Consider the following 14,336-nt stretch of genomic DNA (forward strand, 5'->3'; position numbering starts at 1 on the left):
GTTTGAATAGGCCGTGGGATGACTCAAGACCTACGAAAAACGCTTGCATCCCCAAGCATTCAGTATCGGTGGCAACAGTGATGCTCAACTACTTCTCACTCAAGTCGAGTGGGAGGCACGACAGAAAAGAAGCGGTGGCGACCCATCATTGACCCGAAAGGAAAGGACTCACGGGGAAGGAGCGGTTCGCAGCCATGGTGGACGCGGATGCAGGAGAGGCGGACGCGGCGACTTCCCACTCAATGACAGAGCAGGTGGCTCTGGGGGTGGTGGTCATGACAAAAGCCACATCCGTTGCTTCAATTGCAATGAATTGGGGCATTACGCGAACCGATGCAAGGCTCCCAAAAGGAAGGAGGAGGCACATCTCACACAAGCTGACGACACTGAACCAGCCCTACTGCTTGCAGAGTTGGAAGAAGTGGTGTCCGCAGCACTTGAACCACTAGAATGACAAGATCGGCAGGATACCGTCCTACTGAATGAGGAGCAGGTATGGCCAGAACTGCACGGGACCGAACAATGCATCAAAACTACCGATGTCTGGTACCTGGATAACGGCGCCAGCAACCACATGACCGGAGATAAGGTCAAGTTTCAGGAGTTGGACGAGGCAATCACCGGCAAGATCATGGGTAAGGGTTCAATTCTATTTAGAAGCAAAAATGATGATCAATGGCTGCTCTAAGAAATATATTATATTTCAAGGCTTCGCAGCAACATCGTGAGTCTTGGGTAACTCACTGAGGCAGGCCACAAGGTGGTTATGGATGAGGACAAACTGGAGGTGTTCGTCAAAAATCCATGGCAGCTGATCATGAAGGTGAGACGCACGTCAAATCGTCTATATCGCATCGAGCTGCAGATTGCAAGGCCAGTGTGTCTCCTGGCAAACCTCGAGGATCTGTCATGTTTGTGGCATGCTCGTCTCGGCCATGTCAACTTTCAAGCAATGAAGATGCTTATAAACAAGAAGATGGCAACCGGGGTGCCGCCGATCACTCATCCTGTTCAGTTATGTCGGGAGTGTTTGGTGGCAAAGCAGACGAGGCAGTCGTTCCCGTCGGTAGCCAACTATCGAGCGAAGGAGCCACTTGAACTCTTGCACGATGATCTTTGTGACTCGATCACGCCACCCACCCCTGCCGGTAATAGCTATTTCTTACTAATCATTGATGACTTCACTCGTTGGATGTGGTTGTGCGTGATCAGAACAAAAGACCAGGCATGCTCGGCGTTTATGAGGATTAAGGCGCTGGCCAAGAACGCGTGCGGGCATCGCGTCAAGATGCTCCCGACCGATCGGGGAGGCGAGTTCCTCTCTCTCGAGTTCGCCAATGTGTGTGAACAGGCGAGCATTGCGCGACATTTCATTGCGCCATGCTCACCACAGCAAAACGGTGTGGTGGAGCGGAGGAACAGGATGGTGATGGCGATGGCTAGGTCCCTCCTCAAGAGCATGAGCATGCTGGGAAGGTTTTGGGGGGAGGCGGTACGGGACGCGGTCTGCATGCTGGGAAGGTTTTGGGGGGAGGCGGTACGGGACGCGGTCTACATGCTGAACCGCTTGCCTATGAAGGCCATGGGCGAGCACATACCGTATGAAACTTGGAGTGGTAGGAAGCTGGATCTTGCACATCTTCGATTGTTCGGTTGCACGGCGCATGCCATGGTGACGACGCCACACCTCAAGAAGCTTGATGATCATAGCCAGCCAATCGTGGGTGGCAAGTCCATCACCTTGACGTCAAATGAGCATTCCTCAATGGCGAACTTGAGGAGGAGGTCTATGTAGCCCAGCCAAAAGGTTTCACGGTGAAGAACAAGGAGCATACGGTGCTCAAACTAAGCAAGGCATTGTACGATCTCTGACAAGCACCTCGTGCTTGGAACACGTGACTAGATCGAAGCCTGAAGCACCTTGGGTTCTTAAAGTACACACTGGAACAAGCCATGTATACGAGGGGAGAAGACCGCGTCGGCATCATCGTTGGAGTTTATGTTGATGATCTAATTGTAATAGGTGAGGATTCGGAAACAATCGCTACATTCAAGCAGCATATGATGGTTGAGTTCGAGATGAGCTACCTCGGCCTGCTCACCTATTACCTTGAGATTGAGGTGACACAAGGCGAAGAGGGTATCCGGATCAAGCAAACAGCATATGCCAAGAATGTGTTAATGCAATTTGGTATGCTTGATTGTAATCCCACAAAACTTCCCATGGAACCAAAGTCGCAGCTGCACAAGGTTCCCGAAGGACAGCTAGTGGATGCAACAGAGTATCGACGAGTCATCGGATGTCTGAGGTATCTTCTCCACACAAGACCAGATCTTTCGTATGCCGTCGGTGTAGCTAGTAGATTCATGGAGAAACCGACAGTGATGCACCACAAGGCAGTGAAGCATATTTTGTGATATTTAAAATGCACAATCTACTTCGGTCTTGTATACACCAGAGGAAGGGGAGAAGAGGTGATTGTCGGGTTCACAGATAGTGACTTGGCGGGCGACGTCGATCGGAAAAGCACCGGAGGGCATTCTATGTAAATAAGAGCCTAGTCTCATGGAACTCGCAGAAGCAGAAGACCGTTGCTCTGTCTTCGTGCGAAGCTGAGTTCATGGTAGCAACTGCGGCAGCATGTCAGGCACTCTGGCTCAGAGGACTGCTGGTTGAGCTAGTTGGAAAAGAGCCGCAGGTGGTAAAGTTATATGTGGATAATAAGTCCACAATCGCATTAATAAAGAACCTAGTTTTTCATGGACGTAGCAAACACATTGACACAGTTCCATTTCATACGCGAATGTGTTGAAAGATGACAAATTATTGTGGATTTTGTGCAAACAGATGAGCAACAAGTTGATCTGTTGATGAAGGCGTTGCCGGTGACAAGGTTGGCAACAATGCGACGCTTGCTAGGTGTTCGAGATCTCGAGCCACACCAGGATTAGGGGGGAGAATGTTGCTCTAACTCTTGTTGTGGAGGAGCTCGTGGGAACGTGTGTAAGTGTGAGTGGGTGAAGGAGCTCGTGGGTACGTGAGTTCCATCGGTTCCAAATCATGGGTAGTTAAAGAAGAATTGAGAAATTGGTGGGAGTGAAAAGTGGAGACGTGAGGAGAACTTGTGAATGTGTGTGCGGTTCCCAAGATCATGGGTGACGGAAAAAATGGTGCGAGACTTGAGGGCTGAAATGGAGGAGATCATGGGAGTGACCAACGATTACTAAGTTGAGGGCTGAAATGGAGGAGATCATGGAATGACCAGCGGTTATTAGCGTGAGGATCAAGTTTTTGTTTTTCTATATATAGTTGTTAGAGAAAGTTGAATGTAGTACGCCCAAAAGAAGAAATAATTTTTTTTCCTTAAACCTCTTCCCTCTACCCGTGAAGTCTCCACTCGTTCTTTGCTCTCTCTCTCCCCTGCCGTGTACTCTCTGCCTTGTCGCACTTTGCATCCCTCTCCTTGGTGTGTTGCAATCTACGGTCACCTCTCCTCATTTTGTCGTTACCAAAAGGAAGGTGACTGAGTGTGAATCAAGGGAGTGTGCCAACATTCTGCAGCTGGAATGATTGTTCATTATGTTGTAACTTTTAAACCCTTGAGAAAGAGGTGCCCACGACCAGAAGTGGACCTGGATGAAGAAAGTATATCCCGTGGAAGCTTTTGATGGGAATTGAAAGTGCAGGAATAGATGGAACAGATGTCGATAAAGAGAGATGGTGGGGGGAGGAGAGAAGAGTATTTTGAGGACGAACAGATTCATTTATCGCTCGAATGCACTTCATACAAGGTATGAAACATAGCCACTCCTCCCTATCCATCTTTCGCTCCTCTTTGTCCATCTTTCATATAAATCTGCCACTCCTGAAAATCCATCCTCAGCTTGGTCCCTCAAAAGCTGCTATAGATGATTTTACGATGCTAGTACTCCCTTACATGGCAGGCCTTTTTGCACTGAATTACTGTACCAAGTGTACAGGAAGCTTCCTCATACTGCACCACACATCAAGTTGAATAAGCTGGTAAAGACTTACGGATAATATCACAAACACAAACAAAATGTTGAAGTTTAGGTGATAAAAAAGATTAAACTTGTCCAATTGTTTTACGTGAATGTGCTCAGTATTTTAAGTTCTATAAAACAGCAATAAAATTAGTGACAGCTTTTAAGAAATCTCATTCAAGTGGACATTTGAGTGAGTGGAAGGTTTATCCCGACTCCCAAAATGAAGTCTCAAGGCTCTCTCTCTCTCTCTCTCTCTCTCTTGTTATTGTATCTAGGGGACTTCTTGTCATCAACCTTTGTTATGAATTCCTATTTTATCAGCTCTCTCTCTCTCTGTATATATAATCATTGGTAAAAATCATACCAAAATTTTTATAGAGTGAACATTTTAGGTGAGTGGAAGGCTTATCCTCATTCTTCAAAAGAAGTCCAATGCCCCTCAGTCCTCCTATCTCAAAGGTCCTAAGCTATGTTGGTAGTAACTATACAACTATCAACTTGAATGTTGTGCCCCACCACTTTAAGTTATAAGAACATAGAACATAGTACCCATGGGAATCAAATTAAAAATCTGCTATTATCTAGCCCTTAACCTGACCAACAATGGACATTTACCATAAACTTATATGTGTTTAACGGAAGAGCTATGAAAGTGAAAATTAACTCACGAAAACTTATAGACGTGAATCGGCTAATTAATTGGATGAAGTAGCTATGACGTTTAAAGTATCTTCTGAACTCAAATTATTGATGGTCATTTTTCATTTAGAGAACTACCTTTCGACAGAGAAAGTTTTCGGCCGCCTGATCCATTAAAATCACGAAACAATTGTGAGGACTGCATCACAGGAAGAACTTCAGCTGAAGTAAACCCTTATTTAGCAGTCGTATGCAATGGTGAGGACTGCATCAGGAAAAAATAGGAATGGAAACCGTTTTCTGAGATTATGGATAAAATATGAAGTCATAAGTAAGTTCTGCCCGAAACAAACGTTCCTCTCATAAAATCGTTCGTTTCCTGTTCCGCTGTTTCTTACATTCTTTAAGCTTTTGCTCATCTTGTTGCTTCTTTTTAGCGGAAAAGGTGGTTCCTGTCATTCGATTGTCTTTTTAGCTTTCTTTTTCGGTATTCAAGGAACAAAAAACCGGTCTTCTTTTTTAAAAACTAAAGAAATCAAGTATGGTTGCCTGATAATTGATCCGAAAGGGAGAGGGAAAGGGTGGAGAAGAAGAAGAATGAGGACATTAAGGATTGGTCTCATCCAATGGATCAAGGTTAAGATCGTCGATCCGTTCTTTCAGATCGTCCGGAGGTATGATTTTCTCCTTTCTGATTTTTTCATTTCTCTTGTTTCATTTTTTGTTTTTTGTCTATTGGACGCATCCTAGAGATATTTTTGTGCAATTACGTTTCTGACTTTTGGACCGTATTATTCTTCAAGTATTGGAATTATTCGTGTTCTAATGACGTTCTTGTTTCTTTGATAGCTTAGTTTTGGGGATGTTTCTGATTGCTTTTTGAGCTCCGATCACCCTAAATTTACCTTTGTCATTGAAGCTTTTTCTGCTTTTGTTGATGGCTCTGAGTTTCGTTGCTGTATTTATCAAATTTGTGCTCATTTTCTTTTCCATTTTGAAATGCAATTAGGTACAAGGAAATATATATTTTTCCTCTATGTTCATGTTATTAGGGTCCCACGGAATGGCTGACCCTTTGTTGGTGCCTTTGTTTGTTCTGATTACTGTTGCTGCGGTTGGGCATTTTAGGACCTCGTATTCATTTCTTGAGTTTCTTCTTTTCCTTACTGAAGGCGGAGAACTACGTGGTTTGTATATGTGACATTGAGCTTTGGTGTTTCCCCTATGCATGAATCTTTGTTTGGATGGTTATGTTGACAAATTATGTTGGAAAGCAAAAAAGTTGACAGGGGTAGCTGCAGTTAAATTCCATTTAATCATTCATCTTTTTTATTCTTGGAACTCTCAGGGGAGCTGAACCTAAGCAACTGGCATTTTCTGCTGCCCTTGGGATCACTTTGGGTGTATTCCCCATATGTGGTATGTCCACGCCAAAATTTTGTGCTTGTTACTTTAATGTGATTTTTGTAGGTGTTGGATGTCGAATGAGATTTCTTTCAAATTCTAGTCCTTTGGTATGTGCATCTTATTTCTTATTTAGAGAATTCTTGTTCTAGTGCCGTATGCACCATCAACCGACCTGGCATTTTTGGTAAGATGGTTTTAAGTTTAGTTGGTAAGGAACTTGTGATAGTTCTAAATTTGTCTGAGAAAAATTTCTGGCAAGCTGTAAAGTCTCCTTAGTCGTTAGTGATTAATGAATTCAAGAGTTCGACAAATATATCCTTCAGGATGAGCATCACTTGCCTCGCTAAGCATGCATGTGAGAAGAGCAATAGTTAATTCTCCCACCAGAAAACAAACATAACTCCGAGTCACCCCCTGAAGAATATAAAAAGTCAATCTTTGTTTTTTGAATCTCGACAAAGCATTAGAGTAGATAAAAGAACCAACAACAGAACCTCTGATTTCTAGGAAGAGATAGGGTTCTTTATGCAGGGAGGATTGGATGAATAGATGTTGGGAATAAGTAGAGGAGGTATCTTGGTTGGTACCAGAACCAAGTGAAAATTTGGATTGCAAGAGATGGCTTGGTGGACTCACCACATTTCCGTTAAGAAGTAACCAATGCTTTGTTGCATATACTAGGTGATGTATTGAGTAAGGATTATCACTATATGCCTTCATGTTATACTAGGGATTAGTTAGTTTACTGTCTAAGGTGGAGATCTGTGATGCTGCCAAGGCCATTCAGATGAAAAAGCATGCTTCTGCTTCTTTCAGCCATGGTTAGGAGTTAGAATGTATATTAATAGTTAATGTTAAGATGAGTGGTGCAAATTCTCCTTGCTTCCAGTGGTTCCATGGTCAAAATCTGTGCCAGTTACATGTACAATATAAGGATAATAGAATGCAAGGACTGGTGAAATATGGTAACTCATGAGAATTACTACAAATCATTCAATCAGATGAGTGACATTGTGACATCAAAAGTGTTTTTCAGTGCTAAAAATAGGTAATTACAAGCTGTCAGTTTGAGGTGACAACATGTGAGTCGTCCAGTTTGTTCAGGTCAACAGCTTATGGTTCTCATATGTTCCCAAGTTTCATAAGTCATCAGATTTCACAAGCTTGTAGAATATAATCATACACAGGCTAGTAGGATACAGTATATAATATGTTTTCATGATCTCATAATGGATTATAAGGATAATGGTCATTGTCAATTCTTCATATATCATCTTGATATTATCAATTTTTATGTCATATTCTTTTCATTCTCCCTCTCTCTCTCTCTCTCTTTCTCTCTCTCTCTCTCTCTCTCTCTCTCTCTCTATATATATATATATATATATATATATATATATATATATATGTGTGTGTGTGTGTGTGTGTGTGTGTGTGTGTGTGTGTATTTAAAAGCAAAGGTGGTTCAATGTTTCTGATTAGTGTTAGGCATCAACTGATTCAAATTAACTGCTCCCCAATCTTGTGGTGTTTTGGGAAATAGACTTAGCTCTGAATGCTATAGGCCAATTGAAATTCTGAACTGAAGTCTGTAGATGTATAGTTTGCTGTTACTGAGAGAGAGGGAGGGGGGAGGGAGGGAGAGAGTCCAACCTGTTAAATTGGCTTGCACAGGGTACCATATCGAGCATCCTCAACCTCGACTCCATTGATGATGTCCACCTGCAAAAGCTATTCTCTAGGGCTACCTGGCCTGCTAGGCAGTCCAAGGCACTAGATTTGCACTTAGAGAACTTCATCAGGCTCGGCTCTTGGCTATAAAGAACTTGATTATGCTCAAAATAGACACATTACTTCCATGAGTATCCACCCCTAGCACTTTCTCATAGGTTATGAACTAGGACAGAACAACTTGGCAAATTATTTGATTTAAAGGACTGCTATGATCTACATATTATCTCAATCGGTTGGATGTATTTTTTGATAATGTTTCCTTGACAGCTTAGAGTTATGGCTCAACAATGTGAAAGCAAAAATTAGTTTATGCCTCGTATTGTTGCTGTTGTAGTTATATGCCTCGCATTGTTGCTGCTGTAGTTCTTTCCTTCTCTCTCCTGTATTCTACATTACTAACATCCTACGTGATGGGCATGAGAAGAGAGTAGCACAAATATCATTCTCGTATATTTATTGGTAAATTTTCTTTGGAATTTTTTGAGAAAATATCCGAAACTAAAAATATGTAAAGAATAGTAAAAGAATTTGTAAAATTTTGAGATTTTTGCTAATTTTCTTACAAAATATTGACAAAGATCCAAACTCTCCTTAAAATGTTTAGAAGACCAGATCATGTACATTTAAAGTACATATAAGAATTTTTTTGGAAAAAAAAAATAGAAAATGTCACACTGTCTTTTTGGTACTATTTTGCAATATTGCTATGTTTTCTGATGAAACTCTTTTTTTGGATGATGATATCACAATATTTTCAAAATATTGCCAATGTTTAATTGATTAACCTTTGTGAACTGCTTGTGAAAAGAAGCGTGTTCTAGTAGCTGCTAAATGATTATTTTTTCTATTTTGGATGACTTTTTTTGCACTTGTTGCAGTTTACATCTAATTCCTTGGCTGTATTCCTGGATTTGCTTATATGTGCATATGATCATTTTTTGCCTACACTGATCTGAGATATTCTTTAAATGTGCAGGTGTAACAGTGTTTCTTTGTGGAATGGCAATCGCATTGCTTGGCAATGTCTGCCATGCTCCCACTCTGATGCTTGCTAACTTTGTTGCCACTCCAATAGAATTGAGGTACCCTTTTTTGTGTCTTTTTTATATGAAATCTGGTCTTTGTTCAATCTTTGAGATGAATTATTGTGGACAAGTTGTCGATTTTAGCCATTGATCTCTCATTTTCATGGATCTACTGTAGAATTGATGCTTATTGATATGCAGTTTTTGCGTGAAGTAGGAAGCTTTTTGGTGTTTTGCTTATTTACCAATTTATAGAGAAGATGCCACTGCTTACAATAACTTTACGTAAATATTTTTGCTTACTTTCTTCTTTTTTACCAGCCTTGTGGTTCCCTTCTTGCGCTTTGGTGAAGTTGTTACTGGTGGTCCTCATTTTCCTTTAACGACTGATGCTTTACGTAAGGTTCTCACTGGAGAAGCATCACGAGATGTTCTTATCAGCATCTACCATGCGGTACTAACTTTTTCCCCTATTGGATCCCGGTTGTAGCTTACATTGGGCTGGTCATTGACTCTTGATTTACCTATGAATCTATGATCCACCAGGAGAGTTGATGGTTGACCAACTCCATTCTGTTTTTTAATTTTATGATGTTCCCATTTGGGTTTTCTTTTGTGACTATATTTTTCTACAAACCTCCTGCTTCAATTGCTGCCCAAGTCATATGGAGCTTCATTGAGGTCTCCCTTGTTCCTGTGGTGGACTTGAAAGATGACTTCAAGTCCTTACTGGACGCTCTTTCTTATTTGTTTATCTAGATTTTTAGATTTTGCAAGTTCATTCTGACTGCCTCTTGAATATCTTCTTGCCTTCTGCAGTTACTTGGTTGGTTCATTGCTGCTCCAGTCATCCTTGCTGTATTATATGTATTATTCTTCCCATGCTTCAGGTACCTCATTCGGAAATTTAGCATTCCTTCGGCGCCAAGTGCACCCCTTTATTCTCTTTCTGAGATCAGTGCCAAAGCAAGGGTTGTCTAACACGCTTGTTTTTCTGTTTTAACTTTGACTTGTATATTACCTTTGTTGGCCAGCTCCTCTGTATATAACTGTAGCCTGGCAAATTGCATTGTTGAAATGCTGAAATCTGTTGACCGATTATTTGATTACTTAAAACTTCTCAGATTGATTTCTCTCTCTCTCTTTTTTTTTTTTTTTTTTTTTCCTTTTTGCTATGTTCCACGGACCTGTGCATGTGTATCGTGAAAGAGAGAAGTAGAGATGCCAGTAATTTCGTGTGGAGGAGCTCCTCAGTATACATTGTAGAGAAAAGAGTCATCTTTTGAGAGTGGCTTTTGGTGACAAGTGTTGCTCTGGCCATCAAGCATTGTCAATGAATGACGTGAAGAAAGCTCTGTAACAGGATGGCGGAGTTGGGACTTGATCTTAAGCCGTTCACATTACCCTTTCATCACCTGCTAAGGCTTTTGCGAACGTCAGTCTTAAGGGGGTTACCCAGTTAGCCAGTAGAGCTGTTAACATTGTGATTTTGTCCTCTGTGTTAGTGTGGGGGACGATATTATTAATTTTTTCAAAATGTTTCAAAAAATGGATTAGAGTATAAAATTCCCAGCTGTCTGGAAATGTTTCTCACTTTCGTCTGTTGTTTATGGGATACACTATCAGGAAATCGTCTCTTTGTTTTTTTATTTCATCTGAACTCTCAAGTTAAATCTTTATTCTTTATTGTAATTTGCCCCATAACCTTCTAGTGATCATTAAAAAGGCTGAGTTGAATACACTGGATTCATTTCACATGTCTTTCTTAGTGTAAAACCTTATCAATCATGTACCCATTATTCAGTTGTACTTTTCCCATACTACATACTGCTCATGACTATGCCAGAAGAGGCTTTGCTTATGTGAATATCTTCAAATTCACATGGCAACAGACACTTAAAACATCATATTGGTCTTCAAGGGATAAGTCATAAAATGGTTATTATGTGGGTTGGATCAAAGGCTCAAACTAGAAAGACAACTGGTATTCTCTAGAGGACAGAGCCGGATTCCACCATAGATTTTGATCACCATCTGTTTTGCCCCATTAGTATGCCCACTTGTTATTTAAGATGGCAGCATCTCTGTTTATTAAGAAACCAATGTCCTATATAACAGAGCAAGAGTTTCATGCTTTGGTAGGCTATATCGGCCAACACGAACTTGTCCACCTGGTTGATTACTAAACATGAAAAGTAAAAAAAATCCACCCAGTTCGTTTTCAATCAAACTAATAAACATAAAGCAGAGAATTTCAAGAAACAGACCGCCGTTAAAATTTAGAAAGCACATTGGGTTCTAGATTATGCCTCTCTCTCTTTCTCTCTCTTTCTCTCTCTCTCTCTCTCTCTCTCTATATATATATATATATATATATATATATATATATATATATATGCTGCTTCCTTTGGATCTTTGCAGGAATCATGCCAAAATTTTGTGGGTGGGAGATCGATCGTTTGCTGCAACTTTATTGCGGGAATGAATTATTGGATTGGAAATGTTTAATAGAACTTCCAAAACTTTCCTATATTATTGTTACTTTTCATGTCTGGTATGGCTGATTGAATAATAGAAAAATCAACGGTTCTTGTTGCCCAAGGATTTGTTGAAAGAAATATAATAAGTTTAGTTTAAAAAATTAATTTGGTGGTACTCGTGGCCTATTGAATAAAATAAATAACACATTTACATGACTGAATTAGAGAGAGAGAGAGAGAGTAAGTCTACGTCAAGTTAAATTCTTTAGCGGCGAATAGTCGTCACTAACACCTTAAAAATTGTGTCCATCTCACAAGTCTGAGTCACAAGGACGGGGACACTTCCAAGATTTTTTTAGCCTTCGATAAAATAAAATTTTAATGCGTCAGAGTTCTACTATTAAATTTTCATCGTTCACGAAAAATAATAAAAAAATGAGAAGGGAACGGAAGAACAGGCCCTTAGAAAAGCGTTCAATCTACGGAAAGAACACGCCCTTAGAGAAGCCAGAGAGATTATTAAAGTAAGAAACTTGAGAATCCCCAAATGCCAACATGAAGAATTATAAACCTAATTTAAGAGTGATCCTGAAGATAGAATAACATGTATTATAACTGAAAACGAGTTTCGATGAACAGTGGAAAAAAGTTGAATATGATCTAAATTGTAGTCATACTTTTCATGCATTCTTATTATTATCATCAAAACTTTAAATGGAAGCCTTTTAAGAAGTATTTGGCTGACACCCCAAAACCAATTATTGAATTTATTTCCAAAGCGCTATTTTGGCGGTACTAAAAATTGGTTTTGCTAAAACTCACTTGTGAAAATGTTTTGTTTTTTATCCCATTATCAGATACACAAAACAATTGTTCAAAGCTGATCAAATAAATTATAAAACCTTTTTTCTTACTGCATCATCCAAACGCTACCTTGGGGTTTTTTTGTTTTTTATGGGTTAAGAAACAAACTTCCAACCGACTGTGGAAAGAAGATCATAGTCCTTAAGCTTTTGAACCTTTTGAAAGCTATTTCAAGGTCCGCAGCAGGGGTGGAGGCAGGTGTCCATGAGAATCAGAAAAAATATTTATTTTTTATATTGACATTTTAAAACAATTTTTTTTCATTTACATATTAACGCCCCTTAAAAAATTGAAATTTATTGCAGGGGCCCTAACCCCGTAGACGTTCTTCAGAAGATTTAAAATTTATTACTAGTACCCCTTAAACAAAAATTTCTGGTTTATGTCTGCAATTAAGATATGAGTGAAACTAAGTCTTGTTCTCAAAGAATCGAATTTATATTCATGCATGCATGCCACAGGGCTCAATCCACTTTAATACAACAGGTACACTTTCAATACCTTGGGCTAAGCCTGGGCATCTGGCCAGCCCGACACCCGAAGCCCAAGCTCGGCCCAACCATTCAAACCTGAGCCTGAGCCCGGCCTAGCCCGATTAAATAAAAAATATATTTTTAATATAAAATAATATATAAATGTAAGTAATCGTAATAAAATATTGTATTTATATATATAAATTAATAAAATAAATTTAAAAATTATCGGACCCCATCGAGCCACCGATACCCTTTTTCGGGCCCAGACCCAAGTCGAGCCGGGTACTGGGTACCTACTGGTGGCCCAGCTTGGTGCCCAGCCTCATCCTGGGCTTATCTCTTGGCCTTAATTAGTTGGTATGCCTAGTCCGAACAATTGGCATCTCTTTGAAGTGACATTGAAACTCACTAATGTAGTAAAAGCCAAAATTGGATTTGGATAAGCAACTCTGTCTGTATAGGAAATTGCCGATTCATGGACTATTTTATAGTTTGAGGGACCATCTTTTAGTTTGTGCACTTGAATTCAGAGACTTTTTTTCGCCCACTAGTCTAAAACATAGTTGACAAACTCGTGATTCGGATTCAGATCGACTAATAACCAGTTCATTAGGTCAGCGGGTTGACTCGTCGACTCGGTCAAGTTTTAAAAGAACCTGAATCGGGCAAGTCATGCCTAGTCGAGCCGAATCAAGCCAAGTCAGGAGCGAGTCGAGCAAAGTCAGGCCAAATCAGGGGCAAGCCAGACCAATCTTGACTTGTGGCCAGGTTTTCTAGTGATCCTAGTTGACTCGGGTGATTTCCGAGTCAATTGGACTAATCAGCCAACTATGGTCCAAAACCTCAATGTTAATAATTTGACCTCTAAGGCCTATGCTTGCTTAGACTCAAGTATGGGGTTGATGTTCATAAAAATCAGACCTCGCCTTATACTAATCGCCAGCCCAATCAGCTATGTCAAACCTCTGGAGACAGCTGAATTGATTATTGGGTACAAAATTAATTTGTGCATTCAAATTTCAATTTCATGTGGAGTTTGATTAAGCAACTTCTTCTAATTACTTGGTAGTCTGGTCCTTTTTCAGATTTTGAAAAAACAAAATTTTCCACTTATAATTTTGAATTTTTCAATTTTAGTATTGTAAAAATTTGACAAAGTGTTGTCTAGCTCCTTAAGAGAGTGTTTTAATTCTTGGAACTAAATATTTGGGTTTAAAACTGATGGGTATTGTATCGGGTACTTTTTTATGGAATTTTTGAGTGCCTTTCACTTACCTCATTTATTTGATTTTATGAAACTTTTGTTTCAGTCATTGAGAAGTGAGCCGATAAGGAGTTGGGTTTGCACCGACCGATACTTAAAACCCAAGCTCAAGCCTAGCCCAGACCTGAACTGATTAAACTTATATATATATATAATTAATCATAATAAAATATTTTAACTATATATAAAAATTAATAAAATATATATTAAAAATATTATCGGGCCCACTCAGGTTGACCCGATCAATTTTCGGTCCGAGCTTGAGCCCGAGTCATACCGCCGAAAGCCTAGTGAGCAGGCTTAGTTAATGGGCAAAAAATTTTGGTACTAAAGTTCCTTATAAAGTTTGGTGTTTGTTTGCAGGTAGAACGAGTTCTACCGAATTTGAACTAAAGTTAAGTTTCATGTATTCGAACAGAGCCTAATAATTTTGAAAATA

General features: G+C 40.0%; 2 protein-coding genes across 2 annotated transcripts; both read left to right on the forward strand.

Moving 5' to 3' along the window:
- Positions 1–1,953: 1,953 nt before the first annotated feature.
- LOC116266120 (uncharacterized mitochondrial protein AtMg00810-like) lies at positions 1,954–2,418 on the forward strand. The gene has a single exon (XM_031647223.1). It carries the CDS (start codon positions 1,954–1,956, stop codon positions 2,416–2,418), a length of 465 nt encoding a protein of 154 aa, XP_031503083.1.
- Positions 2,419–4,999: 2,581 nt separating this feature from the next.
- LOC116248268 (uncharacterized) lies at positions 5,000–9,946 on the forward strand. The gene is made up of 5 exons (XM_031620962.2): positions 5,000–5,321; positions 5,996–6,066; positions 8,765–8,870; positions 9,135–9,267; positions 9,633–9,946. Exons 1-5 carry the CDS (start codon positions 5,245–5,247, stop codon positions 9,792–9,794), a joined length of 549 nt encoding a protein of 182 aa, XP_031476822.1. The 5' UTR covers positions 5,000–5,244; the 3' UTR covers positions 9,795–9,946.
- Positions 9,947–14,336: the final 4,390 nt, after the last annotated feature.

Source organism: Nymphaea colorata, chromosome 1, assembly GCF_008831285.2.
Source record: "Nymphaea colorata isolate Beijing-Zhang1983 chromosome 1, ASM883128v2, whole genome shotgun sequence".
Taxonomy (NCBI): domain Eukaryota; kingdom Viridiplantae; phylum Streptophyta; class Magnoliopsida; order Nymphaeales; family Nymphaeaceae; genus Nymphaea; species Nymphaea colorata.